This window comes from Mobula birostris, chromosome 24, assembly GCF_030028105.1.
Source record: "Mobula birostris isolate sMobBir1 chromosome 24, sMobBir1.hap1, whole genome shotgun sequence".
Lineage (NCBI taxonomy): Eukaryota > Metazoa > Chordata > Chondrichthyes > Myliobatiformes > Myliobatidae > Mobula > Mobula birostris.
Window position 1 is genome coordinate 19071890 of NC_092393.1, and position 26691 is coordinate 19098580.

Genomic DNA, 26691 nt, shown 5'->3' on the forward strand with positions numbered 1-26691 from the left:
ACCCATCTACCCCCACATTAATAAAAATCACAAAAAGTAGAGGTCCCAGAACCGATCCTTGTGGGACACCACTAGTCACAACCCTCCAATTCGAATGTACTCCCTCCACCACGACCCTCTGCCTTTGGCAGGCAAGCCAATTCTGAATCCACCTGGCCAAACTTCCCTGGATCCCACGCCTTCTGACTTTCTGAATAAGCCTACTGCGTGGAATCTTGTCAAATGCCTTACTAAAATCCATATAGATCACATCCACTGCACTACCCTCATCTATATGCTATATGCCTGGTCACCTCCTCAAAGAACTCTATCAGGCTTGTTAGACACGATCTGCCCTTCACAAAGCCATGCTGACTGTCCCTGATCAGACCATGATTATCTAAGTGCCCATAGATTCTATCTCTAAGAATATTTTCCAACAGTTTTCCCACCATAATTAATTATGTACTCTTCTTATTACATGGCGCACGCACGCACACACACACACACACACACACACACACCTGGAATATGAATATATTGTGTTAAAATTTGATGTTATTTTTACCTTGTTTTCTGTGGCATGTTTCTCCTTTTCTACTTTGGCCAAGGTGAGCTCCAAGTCATCAATATCCTTCTTCAGTTCTGAGCACTCATCCTCCAGTTTTCGTTTTTTGGCCGTGAGCTCAGCATTTGATTCTTCTTCATCCTCCAGCCTTTCATTTGCTTCTTTGAGTTTAGCCTCAAGTTGAATTTTGTTTTTTATGAGCCCCTCACATCTTTCTTCAGCATCTGCCAGAGTTTCACTTTCCTGACAGTCAAAATGTGCATAGTTACTATGTTTTGTAAAGCAAGCATAGATAATAAAGCAACTCCAAGATGTGAATTTTATTGTATACAAGACAAAGCTGAATCATGGTTGATTTGACAAAGATCTGAAGCAAATACAACTTTTCAAATAAACCTATTATGCCAATAAATTACTGCATGTTTCTAGCAACCTGGAAACACTGTCACAGAGAAATAGGATCTTCTGCAGAATAGCATCTATGGAACAGTCTTTGCTACCTTTGGGAAGAAGACCTCAAAAACAAATGACTGTTTCGAAGCCAAATTCAGGAGGTATTCCACCGTTCCTCCAACCCCGTCATTGAAGCCAGGCATGCTGCCCTCATTGAATGCAAGCTTTCACCAATTGAAGGAACCTATATACCCTCAGGGCTGCTAGAAGTAAAGTTCAGCAAACTGCCAGGCACTTTGCCAACGAGTACTAGATGCAACTTGGTGAAGACATCCAAACCACAGCACTGATAGGCAATATCAGGGGTATGATTGTATGTACAATGGCATCAAGAAAGCTCTCGGCCCCTCTCAGAACTAGATAGCTCCTCTCAAATCCATCAACGTGGAAGTGATCAGAGACAGGAACAAATAGATGGAGAGATCGGTAAAAAAATTACTCTGACCTCTGCTCCAGAGTGAATACTGTTGCTACCTCAGCCCTGGTTGCCACTGAGTGCCTGCCAACAATGAAAGAACTGGATGAAGAGCTGACCTTGGAGGAGCTCAGCAAGGCCACCAGTAGCATGGTCTCAGGGAAGGCACCAGACAATAATAGGATTCCCTCTCACCTGCTTAAGCACTCCATGTCTACTCTATTGTACCCTCTGTATGAAGTACTCTGTCAGTGCTGGCAGGAAGGAACTGTATCAAAGGATATGAGGGATGAAAAGATCATTACATTCTACAAAAAAAATGAGAGAAGTGACTATAACAACTAGAGGGACAGCTCCTTCTTGAGTGTTGTTAGCAAAGTCTTCACTGGAATCTTCTTAGTCCACCTACAGAAGTTGGTTGAACTTGTCTACCCAGAGTCACAGAGTGGCTTCCATGCTGAAAGTTCAGCTGTGGACATGACTTTCTTCCTCTGAGAACTCCAGAAGTACAGAAAACAAAGGAAGACCCTTTGCATTGCATTTATTGATCCCGCCAAGGCATTTGACCCAATCAGCAGAGACAGGCTCTTTCATATCGTTTCTAAGGTTGACTGCCTGCCAAGACTCCAGAGCATGATTGAATCCTTCCACAACAACATGGAGGGGATTGTGCAGTACAACAGCAGCTCTTCAGAGCCCTTTGATATAAGTGGTGTCAAACAGGGCTGTGTTCTCTTTCAGATCTTCTTTGCCCTTCCCCTGAGGCACGCATTTGGCACCACAACAGATCTACTTTCACACTAGATCAGATAGCAGGCTTTTTAACCTTGCCTGCATAAGAGCCAAAACCAAATTGCGCAAGGCTATGATCAGAGACATGCTGTTTGCTGACGTTACAGCAGTTACAACCCACCCTCCGCAACACCTCCGGAGCCTGATGGATCACTTCTCTCAGGCAGCAAGGGAATTTGGTCCATCTATCAGCCTGAAAAAGACAAAGGTCTGGGGACAAGATTGGAGGCATCACCACTCATCACTATTGAATGTTGTCCATCACTTCACATACCTGGGGTCCATCATCATTAACAACCTTTCCTTGGATGCAGAAATCAACAAGCGCATCAGGAATGCTGCAACAACTCTTGCCCACCTCACCAAGTAAGTCTGGGAGAACGCCAAACTCTCAGTCAAAACAAAGATGACAGAGACAGAGTACATCGCTGTACAGCAGAGACCTTGGCAACATATGCTAAGCTGGAGAAAAGGCTCAACCATTTAAGGTGCCGTTGTTGCATCTTGAGCATCTCCTGGGGAGACCGAGTACCCATTGCTGAGGTTCTCTCTCATGCCAGCCTCCCGAACATATACACCTGCTCAATTGGCACCAGGTGGAGAAGCAACCTGAAACCACAATTTAAATCAGACGAGGAAAATTTCCTGAAAGTAGCAGAAGACCAACAGCCCCATAGAAAGAGCTGAGGCCAATTATAGATGCGACCTTTGCAACAGAGACCACCACTCTTGCATTGGTCTCATCAACCACAGATGGTACTGCACCAAAAACATAGACAGCTGGTATGCAACATCCATGGTCGACCTTGACCAACAGAGGGACACAGTGTGCTCCAATTGTTATCATTTTCTCATTTTTGCTGCTCAGTGATGGTTAGCTTCTGAGTTCTAAGATCCATTCCACCCACGTAGCTTCAACCATGAAGCTATCTCCAGTTTACCACGTTTTTGGAATCCATGTGAAATGTATTAGCTTTCTTGATCATTCGTCCGAACCTCATGTAGAATTTTCTTGATTTTGTAGAAATTAAAAATATCTCACAAAGGTTTTATATGAATAATTGATATAAAAAGTGGAATTTCCTTATCAAACTATTAACAAAGAAACTGGTCAGTACAACTTAAAGGTGATAATTCATTTGGCTGACAATTGGACAAATATATTTCATCTCCTTAACAAGTGCAAAATTATAATAATGTACGGTATTCATTAAATTCAACAATTCTATTAAAGATTGAAATATTTTATAAAGTATATTGTTGATAAATTTATCCAAGAAAACCTACTGCCTGCACTTGAAGAGCCAGGTCATTCTTCTCTTGTACCAGGGATACCATTTTCTCCTCTAGTTCTTTTCTCCGTGCTTCAGATTTGGCTAGCAACTCCTTAGTTTTCTCAAACTCTTCTTTCATGGTCTGCATTTCCTTTTCGGATTCAGCGCTCCTTAGAAGAGGTTTGATCTTAAAGAAGAGTTTCATCCATGGCCAATGTTTGACGTTCATGAATGCACGGATGTTGTATTGCACGGTAAAGACTGACTCCCTGGAAGAAACAGTTACAAAGTCAAAAGCACACCAATGGATATGAACATTTATCATTTCTTAAACCAAAGCCCATTAACTTGTAGGTAAATGCAGTTTACCTTCTCTCCATCATCCGCTTGAATTCAACTCTCATGAGATGTCCGCGGCTGACGGCTTGTATTCGGGTAATAAGTAGGGCCAATTTGTCATCCCTCATCTCCTCAAGTGCACCCAGGAGGCCAGCTTTGAAAAATACCTTCAATGGAATGAATAGCTTAAGATTGTGACCAGATGTCATTTTGTTCATAACAGGAATATTTACCTTTTTGTATATTTTTAATTCACATAGTGGATGTGAGTTTCATTGGCAAGGTCAGTACATTGCCTATCTCTAACTGAAAAGTGTTGATTCGCCATTTTCCTGTATCACTGCAGACCTCGTGGTGAAGGTAGAAAGCACTAGAATTCAGACACAGTCCGATTATAATTTCAACTCAATATAACATATAACTTGGAGGGGAACTTGTAGACACTGGTGTTCCCATGCATCTTCTATCCTTTGCCTCTTTGTGATTAGAGCTTGAGGGAGCTGCTGGCAAGGAAGTCTTGGTGAGTTACTGAAATACATTTTGTTAGTCGTGCACAATTCAGCCACAATACATTGATGGTGAGAGAGTTATCATCCAGAATGTTAGATGCTGTTCCATTAAAATAAGATTGTCTGGGTCATTGTTGCAATTATTGATATTGTTGGAGCTGCATTCAGATGAGTGCAGAGTATTCTACTATATTTTTGATGTGGTGGAAAGGCTTTGAAGACTCAGGAAATGAACCACATGGCACAAGTTCCCCAGTCTCTGATCTGCTTTTGTAACCACAGTTTTTTTTTATGTGGCTGGTCCATTTCTGTTACCATTGAACAACGACCAACAGAACACCCGTGATCAGGAAATGGCTGATTGTAATTAGTGTCTGGCTATCTGATCTGAGCCTGCCAAGAAGTTGGGTTCAGATTGGAGCAGGTGTAAACTCTAATAAATCATTTAGATCTGAGTGAGTTCAGGCTGTAGTAGGGTATATCCTGGTCCGGATGATATACTTACAATTAACAGATGTGAATAAAGTGCTTGATATTTATGACTGGATCAGATTCTTAGATTTGACAGAGGTATACAAAACCATGAGGACTATAGATAGGTGCTTTTTCCACTGAAGATAGTTGGGACTACAATCAGAAGTCATGGGTTAAGGGTGAAAGGTGAAAAGTTTAAGGGGAATATGAGGGAAATCTTCTTCACTCAGAGGGTTGTGAGAATGTGCAATCAGCTGCCAGAACAAGTGGTGCTTGTGAACTCGATTTCAATGTTTAAAAGAAGTTAGGCACATGGATGATAGGGATATGAAGAGCTATGGTCCCTGTGCATGCCAATGGGAGTAAGCCCCTTAAATGGTTTCAGCATGGACTAACTGGGCTGAAAGGCCTGGTTCAGTGCTATATTTCTGTATGACGTGAAGAATTTTAAATACATAGGCACGTGCGTGGTTTAGATTGACTACGGTCAGGTTGTGCTTTCAATTTTATATTCTAGCAAATGCCCATTGGAAATGTCATTATCCATCATGGAAAGGAGTTGGTCATGGCTTGGCACTTGTACGGTATGAATGCACTTGTTTGGCACGCTTGAATATTACCAAATTTTACCCATATGTAGGTGTGAGTTGTATCATTTCCTGAAGAAGTGAAAATTGAATTGAACGCTGTGAAATTGTCAGAAAACATTTCCCACTTTTCATAGATGGAAGACCAATATAAATCACGCCTTACCTTGGTATGACCAAATCTATATTGTGTGCGATCAATATCAATGGAATTCAAGAGTTTTTCAGATGCCTTCTTACTATCGATGAACTGTCCTTCAGGAATTGCACTTACATTCAGGATCCTATATCTGTTCATTTTAATACAGGGACATTTTAAAAGGTGAAATTTTAAGCTACTTTTCTTTTGTATAATTTTATTAATTCAATACTTGTAACATTTAATAATTCTGTACTTTATTTTAGCAAAACACACCTTTGCTTAAAGTCACCATAGAGAATTCTGCTTGGAAATCCCTTTCTGCAAATTCTAATTCCTTCCAGCACACCATTGCATCTGAGCTGGTGCATGACTAGATGATTATCCATGACACCTAGGATATGCAAAAATTATTTCAAAAAATTGGCTTCTTAAAAATGATAGATTTCCTATGACTTAGACACATAAGTAACATCTAGTAAAAATTAAACTGATTTCAAGTTCATTAGTGAACACCAAAAGATCTTGGAAAGGTTTCAGAAATATTGCATTTCACTACAAGATATGTTTTTTTGAAATACTAAGATAATCTGCTTCAGTTACCTGGTGTCTTTGTCTCATTGGGAATTATACATCTCACAAAATGCGGGTGAGTGGACCTTAAGTTAGTCATCAGTTTATTCAGATTTTCCTGTAGATGACAATACAATTTCAACATTTTACTAGCAACTTTATGATTGTATATGATATTGTACTGTATTCTAATAAATTAATCAATATTCTAATTATTGTTTGAACATTATTAATGCATGTAATAAGAAATTTGTGATTATTTAACATGTTTCTTACAGAGAAACAACATTTCCTTTCTTTGGTTAACATACCAACACCCTTGAACCTATTCACCTTTTACCCACTATCAAAACACAGAATCCTGATATAAAAATAAACATACCCTGAAAAGAGCAGATACAGTTTGGAAAGATGAACCCTTCTTCTTCCCTGCTTTCTTGCCACTAGCTTCAGCTGCAAAGAACATTTTCAGAAAAAAAGTCATTCAAAACTGATGGAAAAATTATATCGATTTGTCAGGATATTCTTCAATACAACGTTTGTGAACTAATCAAATCATACCTTCTAAGCTATGGGCACTGTAAAGTGTTTGCAAGAGTTTCAGTGAAGCCTTCTGGTACAGTGCGACAACTGTTTCATTGAGTGGGTCTTTGTTCTTTTCCAACCATCCATTTACATTATAATCTACGACGCCAGCATAGTGGATCAAAGCAAAGTGAGCTTCAGCCTTTCCTTTGGGAGGCTTGGGCTTCTGGAAATTGCTTGTCTTTCCAAGATGCTGGTCATATAGTTTATTCCTGAAAGTTAGGTCTGTGGCCTTAGGAAACATACACTCCTCTTCCAGGATTGAGAATATCCCCAAGGGCTGTGGAATAAAATAAGCATTTATTGGAATATACATTCATTAAGTTACAGGCATGAGAAGTAGTGTCATCCAAGATTTTACTGCTCTGTGCCTGTTTCTTACCAATATTTACCCATTCATTTGCAGAAGACAGGGCTAACTTAACCATGAGATTCTAGCATCAAGCAGCAGAACCTTAAGTACCTGCTGTGGGGTGGGAATGTCCGAAGAAGCCTTGGAAGCCTTTTAGAATTAGCAAACTCCTTCTGCTGGTCTAGCCAGATGTGAACCAGACCGGGTTTATTAAGGTTAGAAATAATTACGAATTATTACAGTAAGGTGTTTCTTCTTTTATGTTACTGTGTATGTTAATTAAAATGGCTTCTTTGTTATGTTAAAATTAAAATGGCTTCTTTGTTATGTTGAAATTAAAATGGCTTCTTTGTTATGTTAAATGCTGAGAAAGTCTCTAGCTAGCACTTTGCTTGGGTTATAACAGATAGTAGAGTACTATGAACCAATGGGTATCTATGTTATTCTTTCTTGGGGTGATATGCTGTCTCATATGGCTGGGAACCAGGGGCTTTTGGCGGGGAGTTGGAGGAGAGACCGTGAGGACGACGGACGTGGGGGAAAGCTCAGGTTGAACACCCTGGGTGGACCCGAGCTGCGAGTTGAAGGGGCCAGAGTGGTCCCGAAGAGGTTCCTGAGCTCCAACATGTGCACGAAGAAATTGAACTTTGGTAAGTCTGGTGCCTTTTCCATTCCTTTTTTGTATTGAACATCTATTAATCTCATAGACTTAGTAATACCTATAAAGTGTAATTGGTGAAACGTACATTGTGTGCTGGGCTGATGATTGATGTTTGAAGCTGAATCAGGTGACAGTTGTACAGCAACCGATGTAACCCTGGGAGACAAAGTGGGCAGAGGACGGGGTTTCCCCGAGATAAATACGAGCCAATATAGCTGAGCGTTACATTAAAAATATAGGAAATTAAAACTTTTCAAATAACTTACGCTTGGTTTAGGAGTCACTTCTTTGTTTCTTTCTTATGCAGCCCCTCAGAACTGAGGACGATATAGCTTTGTAAGATCTGAGGTGGCTGAAGGAACCAATTTGGAAATGACTGGTTCTTTCACACCTCCCCCTCGTACCCCATCTGTTACTTATTTTTATACACACATTCTTTCTCTCACTCTCCTTTTTCTCCCTCTGTCCCTCTGAATATACCCCTTGCCCATCCTCTGGGTCCCCCCCCACCTTGTCTTTCTTCCCGGACCTCCTGTTCCATGATCCTCTCGTATCCCTTTTGCCAATCACCTGTCCAGCTCTTGGCTCCATCCCTCCCCCTCCTGTCTTCTCCTATCATCTTGGATCTCCCCCTCCCCCTCCAACTTTCAAATCTCTTACTCACTCTTCCTTCAGTTAGTCCTGACGAAGGGTCTCGGCCTGAAACGTCGACTGCACCTCTTCCTAGAGATGCTGCCTGGCCCGCTGCGTTCACCAGCAACTTTGATGTGTGTTGCTTGGTTCTTTCACAGATGGGGACAGACTGGACAGATGACTGGTTCATTAGTAAGGTGGAGCGTTCTCTCTACCAGTTATGTAAGGACTTTGTATACTCCCAGTGTAAAGCTTCACAATGCTCAATATCACCATAATGTTCCTCTCTACCTTGAGCTGTCCTGAGGCAGAGATTGCCAGGAGACAGGGGGACATTGCAGTTCTTCAGCGAAGAATTGAACATATTCATCAATTTGACCACCTGGTCACCACTTCGCACAACACAGCTGAGAATAGAGTATCAGCTTCAGGAGTTTGACAGAGGGCATGTGACACAGGACATGCTAGCCCGACAGAGCCTTATTGTGGGGCATTATAAATGAGAATAGTTTTAAGGTAAGAGATTGAAGATTTTAGGGGGATATTAGAAGTTACTCCTTTGCACAGAGAGTGATTGATAGCTGGAATGTGCTGCCAGAGGACGTGGCGGAGTAAGATACAACTAGTATATCCAAGAGGCATTTAGATGGACACTTCAATAAGGAATGACTAGAAGAATATGGTCCTAATGCAGACGAAAGGGATTACTGTAGATGTGCAAAACAGTAGGCATAGCTGTAGTGGGCAGAAAAGGCCTGTTACTGTGTTGTACAACTCTATCACTTAATGGCCAATTGAGAGTAAAAAGAATCTCAATGCTGGAAAGGTTGCCGAGGAGAGAGCACTAACATGGATTCCTCAGGGCAACTTTGCAAACTTCAAGCTTCACTGCTGAGATGGATCTTTAGCTGGGAAATACCTGGCAGACTTTGGATAGAAAGTTTGGAATTACTGAGTTTGCCACAAAAACTTACCCTCACTTATACTCAGAAACAATGGCAGTTTCTCGCAGATCTGCCAGAAATTTCCAGAAATAAACTGTCCCTATTGTGCCAGTTACTGGCATTGCATTGTAAGTACAATGCCCTTTCTTTCCTACCTTCTCAATGAGTTCAATGCAAGCAGCCAGATCCATTCCAAAGTCAATGAATTCCCATTCAATTCCTTCCTTCTTGTACTCCTCTTGTTCCAGAACAAACATGTGGTGGTTGAAGAACTGTTGCAGTTTCTCATTAGTGAAGTTGATACATAACTGCTCCAGGCTGTTGAACTACACACATAAAGGAAAATATTGCTCGATTAAGTAGTTATTGTGTTAAAGTCATTAAACTAAATTTGCAAAGAAGTTACATGCCATTTCTTTCCATCTGTAATTTATTAAATATCCCATCATTTTTCCCAATTCAAATGCACTCTTATTGTGGAAATTTCCCACGCAAGTATAGCATTCTACAATTGCATTCTGGAGATCATATAGTACTACCACCAGCAGGTGGATACAAATATTGGGTGAGACTTCCAACATTATTATGGAAAAAGTAAATTTGTAATTCATGTAAAGCTGATAACATTATGTAGATTGAATTTATATCTGAACATGGAATATAATATCCCTTAGCTTCTAATCTCATTTTAACATAAATTTACTCTTGGTCTTAAAAATATCATCTTCTATAAACAATTCAGCAATGTTTTTCATTAAAAATTCTTATGTCCACTTCTAAAATGAAATGATAATATAAATTTGCTGACATTTAAATGAAATCATGTATTGAATAGCAAATTTCTTGATCTTCTAACAATTCCAAAGAACATTAAGCCCATGAAGTTGAGTGTGATTATTGATCTAATGCCAAAAATAAGTCAGACTTTGTACAAAGTCAATAAACAGCAAAGGACTAGATAATCTGTTTCTGTGATTTTACTGAGATCATCCCTCAGTCATTGGGGAAGGAAATCCTCTCATTTTCCTTCAATAGTATAATGGAATCTGGATGAATAGATAGATTTTGCATTTAATATCTCATCTAAATGTCTCCACCTCCACTGAAGTATCTAGCTGGACTATCTAATGAACTCCATGGTTCAAAACCAATAATAATCTGTGAGAGAAGCATGTGAGTGGCCATTGAACCATGGCTAGCACAATTTATTTACAAACAGCATAGCAAACTCCAAGTAGAGAAACTGGAGAATATAATTCTAGTGAAATTATATTTACGCTCTAATGAGAAGTTTTTATTACAAATGTAGACATAATAATTAGTAATGAAAATGTTTTTAATCGGGCCGGCTGGTGGCCCAATGACATTGGCGCCAGGCCCGGGAGTGGAGGTCCCCGGGTTCGAAACCAGTCGGGGCCTCTCCCAAGTATGCTTTCCATCCATGCTGGATTGAGTGTCGAGATCGCAAATCGACCTCGTAAAATAAAGGGAAAAATACTGCGAAAATGTCTGTGTGAGGAGTGGCGCACCACACAGTCTCCCTCTCGCTCCACACCTTGTAAAAGCCATGAAAAAGACATCATCACAGATGCATGCATGCACACGCACGCACACACACGCTGACGCACGTGCACAGACACGCACGCATGCAGGCACACGCCAAAAAAGAAGAAAATGTTTTTAATCAATAAAAGTAGATGCTTTCCAGCAAAATGAAAATTATTTAAGTATTAGCATCCCATCACAAAAGATCATTATCATCATACAGATAGGGAAGGTTAAATATTCCAGTAACTGTTTAATCTCTTACATCAAAAATTTCAAAGCCAGCAATGTCCAGCACGCCAATGAAAAATTGCCTGGGTTGTTTAGTGTCCAGTTGTTGATTGATACGCAGTACCATCCAAATGAACATTTTATCATAGACGGATTTTGCAAGGGCACCAACAGCATTGTGCACCTATCAAGATAAATATATATTAGGTGGAAAATACTTGCCTACAGTTTTATATAAATGTGAACAGTTTCAGAAGAATCTCACTTTAGGATTAGGAATGAATAATTACCTGCTGTACTGTCTGGCCCTTTGTCACATATTCATTGCCAACTTTTACTCGTGGGAAACACAAAGCTTTGAGCAACTCAGCAGAGTTCATACCCATCAGGTAAGCAGCCTTGTCAGCCACTAAATAGACAAAAGTCACAGTCTTAGAATGTTACAACACAAAGAAGAACATCTCTGCCCTACAGGCCAAGTAACTGAAACACTTTAAGGTAGCCAAGATGGTAACACAAAAATAAAACATTACAACTGCTGGAAACAATAGACAATAAACAACAGACAATAAGTGCAGGAGTAGGCCATTCAGCCCTTCGAGCCAGCACCGCCATTCACTGTGATCATGGCTGATCATCCACAATCAGTATCCAGTTCCTGCCTTATCCCCATAACCTTTGATTCCGCTATCTTTAAGAGCTCTATCCATCTCTTTCTTGAAAGCATCCAGAGACTTGGCCTCCACTGCCTTCTGGGGCAGAGCATTCCATATATCCACCACTCTCTGGGTGAAAAAGTTTTTCCTCAACTCCGTTCTAAATGGCCTACCCCTTATTCTTAAACTGTGGCCTCTGGTTCTGGACACACCCATCAGCAGGAACATGCTTCCTGCCTCCAGCATGTTCAATCCCTTAATAATCTTATATGTTTCAATCAGATCCCCTCTCATCCTTCTAAATTCCAGTCTATACAAGCCCAGTCGCTCCAATCTTTCAATATATGACAGTCCCGCCATCCCAGGAATTAACCTTGTGAACCTACGCTGCACTCCCTCAATAGCAAGAATGTCCTTCCTCAAATTTGGAGACCAAAACTGTACACAATACTCCAGGTGTGGTCTCACCAGGGCCCTGTACAGCTGCAGAAGGACCTCTTTGCTCCTATACTCAATTCCCCTTGTTATGAAGGCCAGCATGCCATTAGCTTTCTTCACTGCCTGCTGTACTTGCATGCTTACTTTCAGTGAATGATGTACAAGAACATCTAGATCTCGTTGTACTTCTGCTTTTCCTAACTTGACTCCATTTAGATAATAATCTGCCTTCCTGTTCTTGCCACCAAAGTGGATAACCTCACATTTATCGACATTAAACTGCATCTGCCATGCATCCGCCCACTCACCCAGCCTGTCCAAGTCACCCTGCATTCTCATAACATCCTCCTCACATTTCACACTGCCACCCAGCTTTGCGTCATCTGCAAATTTGCTAATGTTACTTTTAATTCCTTCATCTAAATCATTAATGTATATTGTAAACAGCAGCGGTCCCAGCACTGAACCCTGCAGTACCCCACTGGTCACCGCCTGCCATTCCGAAAGGGACTCATTAATCGCTACTCTTTGTTTCCTGTCAGCCAGCCAATTTTCAATCCATGTCAGTACTCTGCCCCCAATATCATGTGCCCTAATTTTGCCCACTAATCTCCTGTGTGGAAGTAATAATAAAAAACAACAGAGGCTACTGGAAAAAATCAGCAAGTCATGCATCAACTGAAGAGAGAAAAACAGTTAATGTTAAAATCTAAAATATTAATTCTGTTAGCTGCTTCACAACTACTGTCTGACTTCCTGAGTATTTCTAATATTTGGTCTTTAAGACATGCTACCCTTGTACTGATGATTAAAACAGGACAAGGATGTTGACCAAAAAATTGCAGCTTGGTCTAACATCAGGAGTGCAAAACTTGTACGTATGAGTGATATTTTGGAAAGCAAATCTGTCGACTGTAGACATTAATAGATTGGCAGCACAGTGGTAATTGGAATTCATTCTGTAGGAATCTGAGGTAGTGCACTTAGTGAGAAAAAAGACACAGGAACATATCTGATGTGATAGGATACATGACAAGTGGAGTGGGGGAACAGAGGAATCTTGGACTGCAAAGCCAGGGACACCTGAACACAGTGGAATAGTGAGGTAAGACAAAGCACAACAATTGCAGTATAGTATTGTTTACATAACAAATAAAAAAATAAGGAGGGCATACTACAACTGCTCAAAGCACTGATAAGGCACAGATTTGTACTGCATAAATTCAGGTCAACATATTGCAGAAATGATGTGACAACTCTGGAGAGGTTACAGAAGAAAAATGCAAGGATATTGCCTGCAAGTTTAGCTAGAAAGAATTCCTGTGCAAACTGAAATTATTTCTTTGAAAAAGAGTTGTTGAGAAGGACATCTAATTGAGGTATACAAAATTGTTTGATGTGAAGACAAAGGTCCTATATAGATCAATAACTCAGGGCCAAAAAATCAGGGTAATTGATCAAAGGGATAAAAATTAAGATAGATATTTTCTGTTGAAGTTCTTGGGGACTGGAATTCACTGCTTAAAAGGATGATGGAAGCAAAAACTTTCATCACATTTAGAAAGTGACTCAATGAACATAATAGGTTATATCCTGCAAGACCAAAGACCAAGAACTCGGAAGTATATTTAATCAGAATGGTTGCTATACCCAGATGAAGTGTATCCCATGTTGGTAAAAGAAGAATTTGTGGATGCTCTGACTATAAATTATTTGTCATCCACAGGGATGATTATCGGAAATTATCCAGAATCCATTCTGAAGAAGCATGTAAGCCTTCATAAACGATGGCACAAATTAATCAGGATCAATATGGATTTCTCAATTGCAAGTCACTCCTGACAATGCTCATATTTCTTAAGGCAGGATCAGGGGGATTGATAAGGGTAATGTTTTTGCTTTTGACAAGGCCTTATATGACAGAATAGACAAAAAGGAAAAGACAATGCAAAACAACTGGCAAATTAAGTCAAAATTTATGTTAGCAACTTGAAGCAAAGAATAATGGTACATGGGTGTTTCATCCAACTGAAAGACTATTATCAATAGTTTCCATAGGACCCAGCATTCAGTCAGTTGTGAAGCACAGCCAGTGGCATATCTAAGGTATGGCAGGTATGGCACATGCCCTGGGCACCACTAGAAGGGGGGTGCCACTGAGTAGTTTCTATTAAAATCAGAGAAGCCATCCTCGGATAATGAAAAAAGAATTTTCTTCAGATGTATGATCTGCCTTTGATTATCATGGGTGAGAAACACTAGGATGGCCTTATTGCAGAGCATTGTGTAAGAAGAACATGAAACGTTTCTTCACGAAGAAGAAGGAAAGTGGAGCTGAAGGACGGAAAAGACAAAAGTTGGAGATGGAGGAAGCAAAGAAGTCGAGCAGGTTCTTCATGCCCTTCTTTGAAAAGCCCGGAACAAGTAGTTCGACACGTTCCATGGAGTCGCCTGCACCTGCTACGTTTGTTAGAATCTGAAAGTGGATCAAGTACAAATGCGTCACAAGCCCAGGAGGAAATCAAGTCAGATAAATTTGAATATGACGAGATTAAGAGTGAGGCTGCCACAGAGAACGTGGACATGACAGGAGGGGAAGATGATGGTGATGGTGGTGATGTTGAGTTTATTGACGAGATTTTACCTGATGAGATTGAACCTGACGACACTGAACCTAGTGAACTGGATGGTGTCAAAGAGCCTCAAACTGTCATACCAGAAGTGATTGAACAGCATGACATTGGACTTCTGAAGTTCGACAAGGATACTGGAAAAGCAATTCTGCCTGATGCGTTGAGAACAGAAATAATAAAGGTGGGTTCAAAGTATTTCCAGAACAGTGAGGGCCTTTCCTACCAACAAATAACCATTCAATGAACCAAACTTGGTTCAAGAGGAAATTGGGAAATGGTCGTGGTGAGGAAGTGACTCGCTCATGGCTGGTCTATTCCCCTTCTAAAAAGTCTGCATTTTGTATCTGTTGTCTTCTCTATTCCCTGTCAGACCATCAATCCTCTTTGGAGCACGAAAGTGGATTCAACCAGTGGAAAACACCTGAAAGTGTTTATGAAAATGCCAAGAATCATCGGGAATGCTTCATACAGTGGAAAGAAATGGAAAGAAATTTAGCTGGAAACAGAGGAGTTATTGATGCGGTTTTCAGTCACAGATTGAGAAGGAGAAGCAGAAGTGGCGTGAGATCTTGACTAGAATCCTTCACTGCATAAAGTTCCTTGCGGCTCAGAACCTGGCTTTGCAAGGACACAGGGAGTCACTTCAGCTAGACGATCACTCCAATGTGGGAAATTTCCTTGGCTTACTGAAACTACTGGCCATCTTTGACCCTGTCATAAAAGAACACCTCACTCATCTGGAAAGTCATCCTGGATCCACATCTTATCTTTCACTGGATGTCCAGAACAAATTCATCCACATGATGGCATCCACTGTTCACCAGAGTTTACTGAGAAGCATTCGTACTATGGTCTCATGTTTGACTCGACTCCTGATCTGGCACGCCATGAGCAGATGTCAGAAGTCGTGAGGTATGTGGAAGTTGATTTTGAGAGGAAAACAGTCCGTGTTAGAGAGTCCTTCCTTGGTTTTATCCAGATAAGCCAGAAGGATGCTGAGAGCTTGGTTGAAGACATCTTGAAACAGCTAGAGAAGAACGAAATGGAGCTACAAGATTGTCAGTCACAGTTCTATGACAACGCTGCTGTGATGGCTGGACACAGAAGTGGTGTTTATCAAAGAATGTGAGAAAAACAACTTGGCAGTGTTTGTGAATTGCGATAATCACTCTCTCAACTTGGTGGGTGTACATGCAGCCAAGCAGGATACAGTGATGGTCACGTTTTTTGGAACCATCAAAGCTCTCTACGTGTTTTTCTCTTTTTCAGCACAGTGCTGGGAAAAACTCAAAAATGCCATGCCTGTGGTTGTTAAGTCGGAGTCCGAAACCAGGTGGAGTGCAAGGACAGAAGCAGTGAAGCCCGACAACAAGTACCTTGAGGAGATACTTCAAGTTCTCCAGAACATGATAGACAATGAAAACGAGACCAGTGAAACAAGAAGTGACGCAAGGCAGCTGTACAACTGCATGCTGAGTTACGATTTTTGATTTTGCTAGGATTTTGAAACAAAGTACTCATTCACATTGACTGTGTTCAAAAGAGGCTGCAGGATCCTAGCATGAACTTCCACGATGCTGCCCTGGATTTGAAAGCCGTCCGAGATCATTTTTATGATGAAAGAGAAGTATTAGTCAGTGAGTCACTTGAAGGAGGAGTCGGTCTCTGTCAAGAATGGAATATTGAAGTTGAAAGATGTCAGAGACGAAAGAAACGAATGGCTGATGAGAGCTCGAGAGATGCTGGGTTCACAGCTAAGGAGGAAATGGAAAGAGTCATGAAGGGAACACTCGACTGTCTTCACAAAGAAATGGATGAAAGGTTCACTCGTTTGCACGACACTGACGCCAAGTTTGGGTTCCTTCTCAATGCCGAGGGACTATGTTACAGCGCTGACAGTAACGACCTAAAGAAGAAGTGCAAAAATTTGGGCGAATTGTACAGCTCTGTTGTTGATGGACAGCAGCTATATGAAGAAATTTTGGATTGCAGAATTTTGCTAACAAGGCGGATCAACATGAAAGTATCAAGACCTGAAGAGCTTCTTGAATTTACTGTTCAGAATGGAGATGACAGCGTCTTCCCCAATCTTCGCATTGCTATTCAGATAATGCTGACCATTGCAATTTCCATTGCCAGCTGTGAGAGATCATTCAGCAAGCTAAAACTAATACTTTTGTATTTGAGAGCCTCCATGGGTCAAGGCAGACTCTGTGATCTTGCTCTGCTGAGTGTAGAAAGAGAAGAAACTGAAAAAACTGACATTGATCACATCATAGACCAATTTGCATCAGTGAAAGCAAGGAAGGTGCAGTTATAATTTGTTAATTAAAAGATTAACAAGCTTGACTTGTGTTTTTGAGCTGATATTATGGTAAGGTTATCTAAAAGATGGGTGTCAGATGTTTGGATGGGGCACAATTTCAGTGCTTGCCATAGGCGCTATCTTCCATAGATACACCCCTGAGCACAGCAAAAGCTCCATTATCAGGTACTTCATTAACAGGTACTTCCATTCAACCAACAGTTAAGAGGAAGCACCGAGAACATATGGGGGCAGCAGTGAGCCAACACCTAGTCCAACAATGGGACAGCATTAAGGGAGCACCCAGACCAATATTGGGGCAGTACTGAGAAAATGCACAAGCTAGAGAACCCAGGTCAAAGCTCAGGCATCACTGAAGGAGACTCTGGGTTACTACTGGGGAAACTCTGAGAGAGTGTCCAAACTGATATTAGGGCAATAGAAAGGGAGTACCAAAGCATCTTGTGCCACTGCTATCGCTTATGATTTTTATTTTGCCTGCAGTATGGTGCTAATTGCCAGCTCACTGCTGAGTACTATAGAAAATGTATTTTATTTCTCTTATTCTTTAACATTTAGTATTAATTCCCCATGGATGTCAGAAAGCAAAGCTTTAATTTAATATGAATAACTTAGACCTAAATGTGGGGTCAGCGATAAGGAAACATACAGCGGATACAAAAGTGGTTGGCAGTGAGGGGGAAAGCTAGAGATGTCAGATGGTCTGGCCATTTGGGCAGAAGAGTAGCAAATGGAAATTAATCTAGTGAAAGGTTAGGTAATATATTTGGGGAAGTGTAACAAATCAGGGAAATATACAATATATGGGAGGCTATTGAGAGATGTGTGGGAGCCACAGGGACATTGGTTTATGCAGTGTATCCATAGATCCTTAAAGTTAGCAGGTTTGGTCATTAAAGTGGTTATAAAGATATATGAATGTTTTCATCTATTAGATACTATATGGAATAGAAAAGCAAGATGATTATATTAGAATTGTGTACAATTTTAACTAGGCCAAATTTTAAGTCCTAGTCATCACAGTACAAAAAAAGATGCTATTGCATTGGTGAGCATGCAGAGGAGGTTTATGAAAATGGTGCTATGAATGGAGATTTGTAGCTTATATGAATCACTGGGTGTTAGTGTTGTTTAATTTGGAACAGAGAAACCTGGGAGTTAGCTTAGCTGAGGTGCAGAAAATTATGAGAAGACTAGGCAAAATAGGTAGAAAGGACTTATTTCATTAGCACAGGTTTGTAACACCAAGGGGACTGTCAATAGAAGGGCTAGAGGGGAGATGAGGATTTTGCTTTCTACCTAGAGGATCAGAGAGGGAAAGGTGAGGTTCAACTTAATGCCTGACTAGGATCAGAAACCCACATCTCCTTTAAAAAAGTACTTAGATGTGTACCTGAAGAACTATGGCTTGCAGTGCTATGGACCAAGTGCTGGAAAAAGCAATTAGGATCAATATGAACTTTGTCAACATGGACACGATGGGCATGAATGTCTTCCATCTACAGTGGCATGCAAACATTTGGGCACCCCGATCAAAATTTCTGTTACTGTGAATAGCTAAGCAAGTAAAAGATGAACTGATTTCCAAAAGGCATAAAGTTAAAGATGACATATTTCTTTAATATTTTAAGCAAGAAAACTTTTTTATTTCCATCTTTTACAGTTTCAAAATAACAAAAAATGAAAAGGGCCCGAAATAACATTTTGGGCACCCTGCATGGTCAGTACTTAGTAACACCCCCTTTGGCAAGTATCACAGCTTGTAAACGCTCTTTGTAGCCATCTAAGGTTCTTTCAATTCTTGTTTGGGGGATTTTTGCCCATTCTTCTTTGCTTCCTTCCCGGCCAAAAAATTCTATTTTAACTTTATCAGTCCATAGGACTTGTTTCCAAAATGCATCAGGCTTGTTTAGATATTTGTTTGGACTTTTTGAATAGAACTTTTTGGCCGCAATCAGCAAAGGTATGTTTGGAGAAAAAGGGTGCAAAATTTCATGTGAAGAACACCTCTCCAACTGTTAAGCACGGGGTTGTATTGATCATGCTTTGGGGTTGTGTTGCAGCCAGTAGCACGGGGAACATTTACTGGTAGAAGGAAGAATGAATTCAATTAAATACTAGCAAATTCTGGAAGCGAACATCACTCCGTCTGTAAAAAAGCTGAAGATGAAAAGAGGAGGGCTTCTACAACAGGATAATGATCCTAAGCACACCTCAAAATCCACAATGGACTACCTCAAGAGGCACAAGCTGAAGGTTTTGCAATGGCCCTCACAGTCCCCCAACCTAAATATCATCTAGACCTCAAAAGAGCAGTGCATGCAAGACGGCCCAAGAATTTCTCAGAACTAGAAGCCTTTTGCAAGGAAGAATGGGTGAAAATCCCCCAAACAAAAATTAAAAGACCCTTAGATGGCTACAAAAAGCGTCTACAAACTGTGATACTTGCCAAAGGGGGTGTTACTAAGTACTGACAATACAGGGTGCTCAAACTTTTGCTTCTGGCCCTTTTCCTTTTTGTTATTGTGAAACTGTAAAAGATGGAAATAAAAAAGTTTTCTTGCTTAAGATATTAAAGAAATGTGTCATCTTTAATTTTATGCCTTTTGGAAATCAGTTCATCTTTTACTCACTTAGCTATTCACAGTAACAGAAATTTTGATCAGGGGTGCCCAAACTTTTGCATGCCACTATATGTGGTAATTGTTTAGTGATTTTGTCAGTCAGTACGATTCTAAGAAGCCAAGAATATCTCTTCTGTAGTACAAGTTAGTATGGTTCTATAACTTTAGGAAGGCTATTTTTCCCATCAACCTGGCTATTTCAATTATATATACTTAACCTACTCTTTTTTGAAATTTATTAACAGATCGCCTACTAATTCACAATCATAATTTGTGCAGCACATGACAGATCAGTAAACCTATTGTGCAAAAACAAATTCTCCTCATTTTACATTACTCTTTTGTTCATTTGCCTTAAATCTATAATCTTTCATTCTGTGCTCTCTGCCACTAGAAACACTTCTTCTTTTATCCCTTTAACCAAATGCTTCATTGCTTTCAACAGCTTTTTCAAATCCCAACTTCTTGATTTGTTTCTACTTTATGAAGAACTTTAAAATGCTGAACGTTTGTGGTACTAGCTGTGGACCTTTTCTGCACTCTATCTTATCATTAACAAGCAGAATTTGTGCAGAAATAGTACATTGACAGCGGAAGTGAAAGAGGATGACATACACTAAGATCAAATACTTTCTCCTTCTGACAGAGGGCACAGTTACATTCCATTATACATACAATTAAATTGGCCCAGACAGATGCTGACAAGCAAACATCATGTGTAAACTTATGAAGATTTCTACAATGAAAATAAATTTGAGGAACAAGAATTGCTAAGCATATGAATTTATTTTGAGATAATAACAGAAAATGCTGTAAAGACTCAGTAGGTCAGACATTGCCTGTGAAAAGAGAAAGCACCAGAATCCCCTTTATCAGACCTGAATTGTTGAATCTGTTTCTCATTCCAAGTGGCTTGCCAAGTGTTTCCAGTAGCTTTTGTTTTGAGTTCTGATTACTAGTATCTGCTGATTTCATCTTGATTTCCATCAAATTGAAATTCATTTAATTTTACCTTCTGTTCCGTCAGGCTCAGCTTGTTCCTCCCTTGGCCTTTGCTTGAACTTCAGGTTACCATAGTGCATTACTGCACCAGTGAGTTTATAGATGCCTACTTTCTCTTCAGCTGTGAAGCCCAAAATGTCAATGGCTTCCTAGAGACCAGAAGGAGCAGCCAATAAATGATAGCTATGCTAGCAAATTGTGGAATATTAAATTCACAGCCATAATTGTATAACTTACATCAGTAGCCATCAGTTCCTCACCATCGTCAATACTGGCCACAGAAATCTCCCCTTGGCTAACAAAATGAAAGTCATAGGGATTGGTGGTAATGAGCATCAATTCTGAAATCAAAGAATGGATTTAGATTGCATGCTTTTCAAATCATGTATTTGATATATATAACATATAATCAACATAATAAGGTAAATTAATCAAGAAGTTAATGTTATCATTTCTTACCAATAAGTTCTGGCTTCTTGTTACATGTAACCTGATAGAAAATGTGGTAACTTCGCTCAGCGTTCAGCTGGAATGTCACCCTGGACTTTTCCAATAGATCTGTATGAGGCACACAGCAGTACATCAAGAAGAATGTTTTCTCTAATAAACTGACGAATGTTTCAAATGTTATTATGTACTTTTGAGCCAGCTGAAATACTTACAAGTTTCAATGTCAGCTGAGGCCAGTTTTCCTGTGGTTCCAAAGTGAATCCTAATAAATTTACCCTTAAAATAAGAATATTAAAATATAAATTAGTAGAAATTCCTGAGTATTAACTTGGTAATCAACTATTATTTACTTGTTTTGCAGCTTAATTTATGTAGGTGATATGCGAATGGTTTTAATACTTCCTGCTTACATTACTGCACACTTACAAAGCGAGATGAGTTGTCATTTCTCACTGTCTTGGCATTACCAAAAGCTTCCAGCAGAGGGTTAGCCTGGATGATTTGATCTTCCAGAGTTCCCTAGAAGTGTTAAGTGTCAAGTATTAATAATAAAACACCCGTTTCATCGGATGAGCAAACAACGTATCAATAATGCCTCGCAGATATGAAATACTAAAATCACACTTATCAACAAAGGTTACCATGGGGTATTTAGATGACATCAGGAAAATATGGACCGAAATCAATCAAAATCTCATTTGAACTGTCCTGCTGGGATGGGAGTTATATAAAGTCACATTAGAATTGTGGGAAAGTTGTTTTAAATATTGGGAAAGCTGAAGCAGAGACCATCTTAAGGTTTAGAAGTTGTGTCACAGTCGGTTAAGTCGATGGTTAGCGGGAAGTGAGATCTGGTTCGGTAGAGATCATGGTCACCACTGACACTGTGGGGCATCAATAGCTTCGTCGTAAGATACAACAGGCATATTTCCGAGCTGTGATTCCCATGTAATTCTGCACGTAATATTTTAACGCTGGTTCCGCAACAGCGAAGATTGGTATACCTTCAGCGAAGTGGTGCCATGCTCTTTTTTCTTGCCTTCGCCACTGGCTGCAATTGATGCGAAGTACTGGATGACACGTTTGGTGTTCACAGTCTTCCCGGCACCGGATTCTCCGCTGGAGGTAGAAAGCAGAGAACTTAAAAAAAGTTTAAAATATATTTCCAGTTTTTAAACAGAAATATGCGATAACTCAAAAATCTTACGTGATGAGAATGGACTGGTTCTCACGATCTGTGAATGGAAACCCATGTGTAAGTGACAATACACAATACAACATGCGTTTTGATGAAAGTGAAAGCTAAATCTTCATGCGTTAACAGGGTTTTATAAAATAATTGCAAAGTGACCATGTTACCAGTTGCCATGAACTGATAAGCGTTATCAGAGATGGAGAAGATGTGGGGAGGAGCTTCCTGACGCTTCTTGCCCCTGTAGCCAAGCACGACTTCGGATTTGTACACAGGCAACCACTTGTAGGGGTTCACGGTGACACAGAACAACCCGGAGTAAGTCTAAAGGCAGAGAAAGCAAATGCAGCGTTTGCTGTAATATTATACAAAATACAATATTGTGGCTGTGTTTTTACTTTGTCAGATTATTTCACTCACGTAGATCATCCAGGTTGCATAACGCTCTTTGAGGTTAAACAGTACAGCTGCCTCGCTCAGATGGGTCATCATGGCCATATCCTCAATCTTATCGAATTTTGGGGGGTTCATTGGGAAGACCTGGTCCTCTTTAAGAGTCACAGTCTGCAAGATAACCAACGGATCGTTTAATTATTTGAAAAGAAAATTGTGATCGCATCTCCACTAAATCCAAACAGAATTAACTTCACTAGCTACATGCCTGTTTCTCTTGGGTTTCCACAACCACTTTGCCACCTTCCCTGCTCTTAATGGTGCCTTTAGTGAATTCATTCTTAGCGTCGACGCAGAAGCATGCAGTTTTAGCTTCAAAGGGTCGATTTTGGGCTTCAAGTCTTTCTTTCTCCGGCTTTCGCAGGTATATTGCGGCCTCCCCGAAAATGGCCATTTCAGCATCCGCACTCATGATTGCAACTTACTGCAAAAAACAAACAGTGTAAATGTAGTTGTTTATAATGTTTATTAAAAGTGTTTACTTGTGAATTTCAACCTGATATGAATCAATGAAATATAAAAGTCTGCTCTCGCATTTGTCCTTATTCCGGTAGCAAAAGAATGCAGCGTTCAGCCGCAGTTTACTACACGCTACGCATATGCTAACCCCCGTATTAACAGAGCTGACTGACGCTTTATCGTTCTTTGGCTTCCATGTTTGCAATTCTGACACAGATGCGGTAAAGGAGAATGTTCCAAGTGAAATGTATGCAGGTGGAGTTAGTTTGCTAACCTGTCTGCCAATTCTAATAAATCGCAAAGAGTGCATTATGTCCAGTGCAACCCTCTTCATACGAGGTAAAGGACAAGGGACTGCAGATGTCAGTGTATGGAAAAAACAAAATAATGCTAGAAACGCGAGCAAGTCAGGCAACATATTTGGAAGGAGAAAGGAAGTTAACGCTTCATGTCGAGTAATTTCCTCAAATTCAGATGAAGAGTCTCCAACCAGAAACATTAAATCCTTTTCCCTTCCCGGTATGTGGCCCGACCTTGTTGTGGTTCCCTGATTTTCTACCTTAATTTTAGACTTCCCATATCGTCAGATTTATTTCGATTTTCAATCACATGAAGCAAAAGCTACGTTTTTGAGGTAGCCTGAACCCACACTATAGACTTGAATGATTATTAAGTTAAGATAGACAAAAGGAGAATAGGTGGATGTTGTGTACTTGGATTTTAAAAAGGCCTTTGACAAGGTGCCAAACATGAGGCTGCATAACAAGTTAAGAGCCCGTACATGGTATTACAGGAAAGGTACTAGCATGGATAGGCGGAGAGTGGTAATAACGGGAGCCTTTTCTGATTGACTTCTGGAAACTAGTGATGTTCCACAGGGGTCCAGTTCTCTTTACGTTATATGTCAATGATTTGTGGACCATACAAAGATAGATTGAGGGGCAGGTGGTGTTGAGGAAGCCGGTAGTCTGCAGAAGGACTTAGATTGGGAGAATGGGCAAAGCAGTGGCAGATAGAATACAGTGTTGGGAAGTGTATGGTCATACACGTGGTAGAAGGACTAGAAACTTAGACTATTTTCCAAATGGAGAGAAAATTCAAAAATCTGAGGTGCAAAGGGACTTGCGAGGCCTGGTGTAGGTTTCCCTGAAGATTAATTTGCAGGTTGAGTCAGTGGTGAGGAAGGCAATGTTAGAGTTCATTTCAAGAGGACTAGAATATAAAAACAAAGACGTAATATTGAGGCTTTATGAGACACTGGTGAGCCTCACCTGGAGTATCTATACTATACACTTGGAGTATCGTGAGCAGTTAGGGTCCCTTATCTAAGAATGGATGTATTGACATTGGAGAAGGTTCAAAAGTGGTTCAGGAAGATGAAGGTGAAAATGAAAAGCTTATCATATGAGGAGCATATACTCTGTGGAATTCAGAAGAATGAGGTGGAATCTCATTGAAACCTATCGAATGGTGAAAGGCTTCAACAGAGTGGATGTGGAGAGGATGTTTCTTATAGTGGGGGAGTCCAGGCCAGATGACACAGCCTCAGAATAGAGGGGCATCGATATCAAATGGAAATAATGGGGAATTTCTTTAGCCAGAGTGGTGAGTCTGCGGAATTCGTTGCCACAGTCGACTATGGAGGCCAGGACACTGGAGATTGGGCTGAGAGATTGAAGCTGAGATGGAAGTGGATTAGGATGATAAAGTCTCAGAGCAGACTCAATGGGCCAAAGGACCAAATTCTGCTGCTACATCTTATGGTTAATGTCTTGATTTAAGGGACCAGCAAAGCTGAATGGAGGTCTGGATTTCAGATATTCTAAACCGATAAATGAAGACAAAGCATTTTGTCTTTTTTTCCTGCAGTTGCTCTAATCTCATTAACATAAACAGAACCAACATTCTCATGACTAGATTGAAGTTATATGACTCAATATATACACTGCATATACTAAGATAGATTAGCAGCTGACTCAATAGATTGCTTATAAAGCCATTGGGCCATACAGCGTGGAAACAAGCCCTTCGGCCCAACTAGTTCATGACGACCAAGATCCCCAACTGAGTTGTTCCTATTTGCTCGCGTTTGTTTCAAATCCCTCTTTTTTTCCCGTCCACGTGCCTGTCAATTTTTTTTGAACAATTGTCCGATTGCGCTTGACATGGCAAGACATCTGCTAATAATGTTTCGCGAAGGCTTTGCAATACCAACTATATTGCATCGTGTATCCCTGCACCATGATTCATGCTGTATATTCGAGTTCAGACGCCAATCACGGCGGTGCATTTTTATTAGCGTTGGGGGTCAACGACGGCACGTAAGAATGCTTCTCCAACTTACAAAGGGAATCGAACAGCTTGAATATTTTCAGGTATTCTGGGAAACTATCCATATGTATATGAAAATCTTGGTGGTTTTGGATAATCTTATATGGTCAGTCAATGCGAATAATTCTGTGAAGGTTATTTTTCGCAAAATATTTTGGTTGTGTGTGTGTGTGTGTGTGTGTGTGTGTGTGTGTGTGTGTGTGTGTGTGTGTTTGTGTGTATTTTAAAGTACCAATTTACAGACCTGGAATATCATCAATAACAGCCTGCTTTTAAAAATGCTTTGGTTTATATTAAAAGCGTCTTTTCGTTTTGAAACAAACAAGATTTACTTAAACGTCTCATGCATAGACGGTGTAATGATTACCTTGTTCCGTACAAGTAACCGGATATAGTGAATCCTATAAAGCGCCAGAAGCTGTAATTAAAGAAAGGGCAGTAAGTTTCATTAACCAAATTTCGCGATCATAGCTGCTGAAATTAATCCCTTTCGCGCTCTGATCAGCTGCCGCGAAATCTTTGGAGCTATGATGTGATCCCTAATTAATGTGTGTTGGACCGCAGACAACACCCCACCCTCCATAACTTTGATCACGATGTTTAAACGGTTGCCTTTACAATTTCTAACAACTACTGAGCGATATCACGGTAGTCCGCATTTTAGCAATTTACTTCACTTTTGTCCAGGTCGAACAGTGAGATTGACCATATCAGTGATTTTATTCAGTGCCATCGCTAACGCAGGTAACTTGCACCTTATCTATCCCTCGATATGTTCGTTAGTGTTTTAACCTTACCCGTGAAGCAAGACATCTCAAGGGAGAAATGAATGGAACCAGTGTAATATGAGGCACTGCGTAAATCATCTCGGAAATTTTCAGGGTGAAAATATAGTCTTGCTTTTTTCAGTCAAAGGGAGATGGGGATTGGGGATCTCATACACAACAAGGGTATGTTATTTCGGTATAAGATAGCTCCCGCAGCAGCATTAGTAATTTTAATGTTTATATCACGTAACCATGTTCATTCTATTAGGCATAGAGTGAATGGACCTTTAGAACCTACCTTGCCGAG

General features: G+C 40.3%; 1 protein-coding gene across 1 annotated transcript in view; it reads right to left on the reverse strand.

The window, feature by feature from the left end:
* The window catches only part of LOC140187023 (uncharacterized), a 93849-nt gene that overhangs the window by 13355 nt on the left and 53803 nt on the right, over nt 1–26691 (reverse strand). The window contains 21 exon segments of the mRNA XM_072241883.1: nt 548–790; nt 3495–3750; nt 3851–3987; nt 5557–5680; nt 5806–5923; nt 6133–6220; nt 6485–6555; nt 6664–6967; nt 9433–9603; nt 11088–11237; nt 11344–11462; nt 20743–20881; nt 20970–21073; nt 21192–21290; nt 21395–21458; nt 21609–21701; nt 22187–22301; nt 22390–22417; nt 22542–22698; nt 22795–22938; nt 23036–23247. Of these exon segments, the coding sequence (XP_072097984.1) occupies nt 548–790; nt 3495–3750; nt 3851–3987; nt 5557–5680; nt 5806–5923; nt 6133–6220; nt 6485–6555; nt 6664–6967; nt 9433–9603; nt 11088–11237; nt 11344–11462; nt 20743–20881; nt 20970–21073; nt 21192–21290; nt 21395–21458; nt 21609–21701; nt 22187–22301; nt 22390–22417; nt 22542–22698; nt 22795–22938; nt 23036–23247 (2936 nt within the window).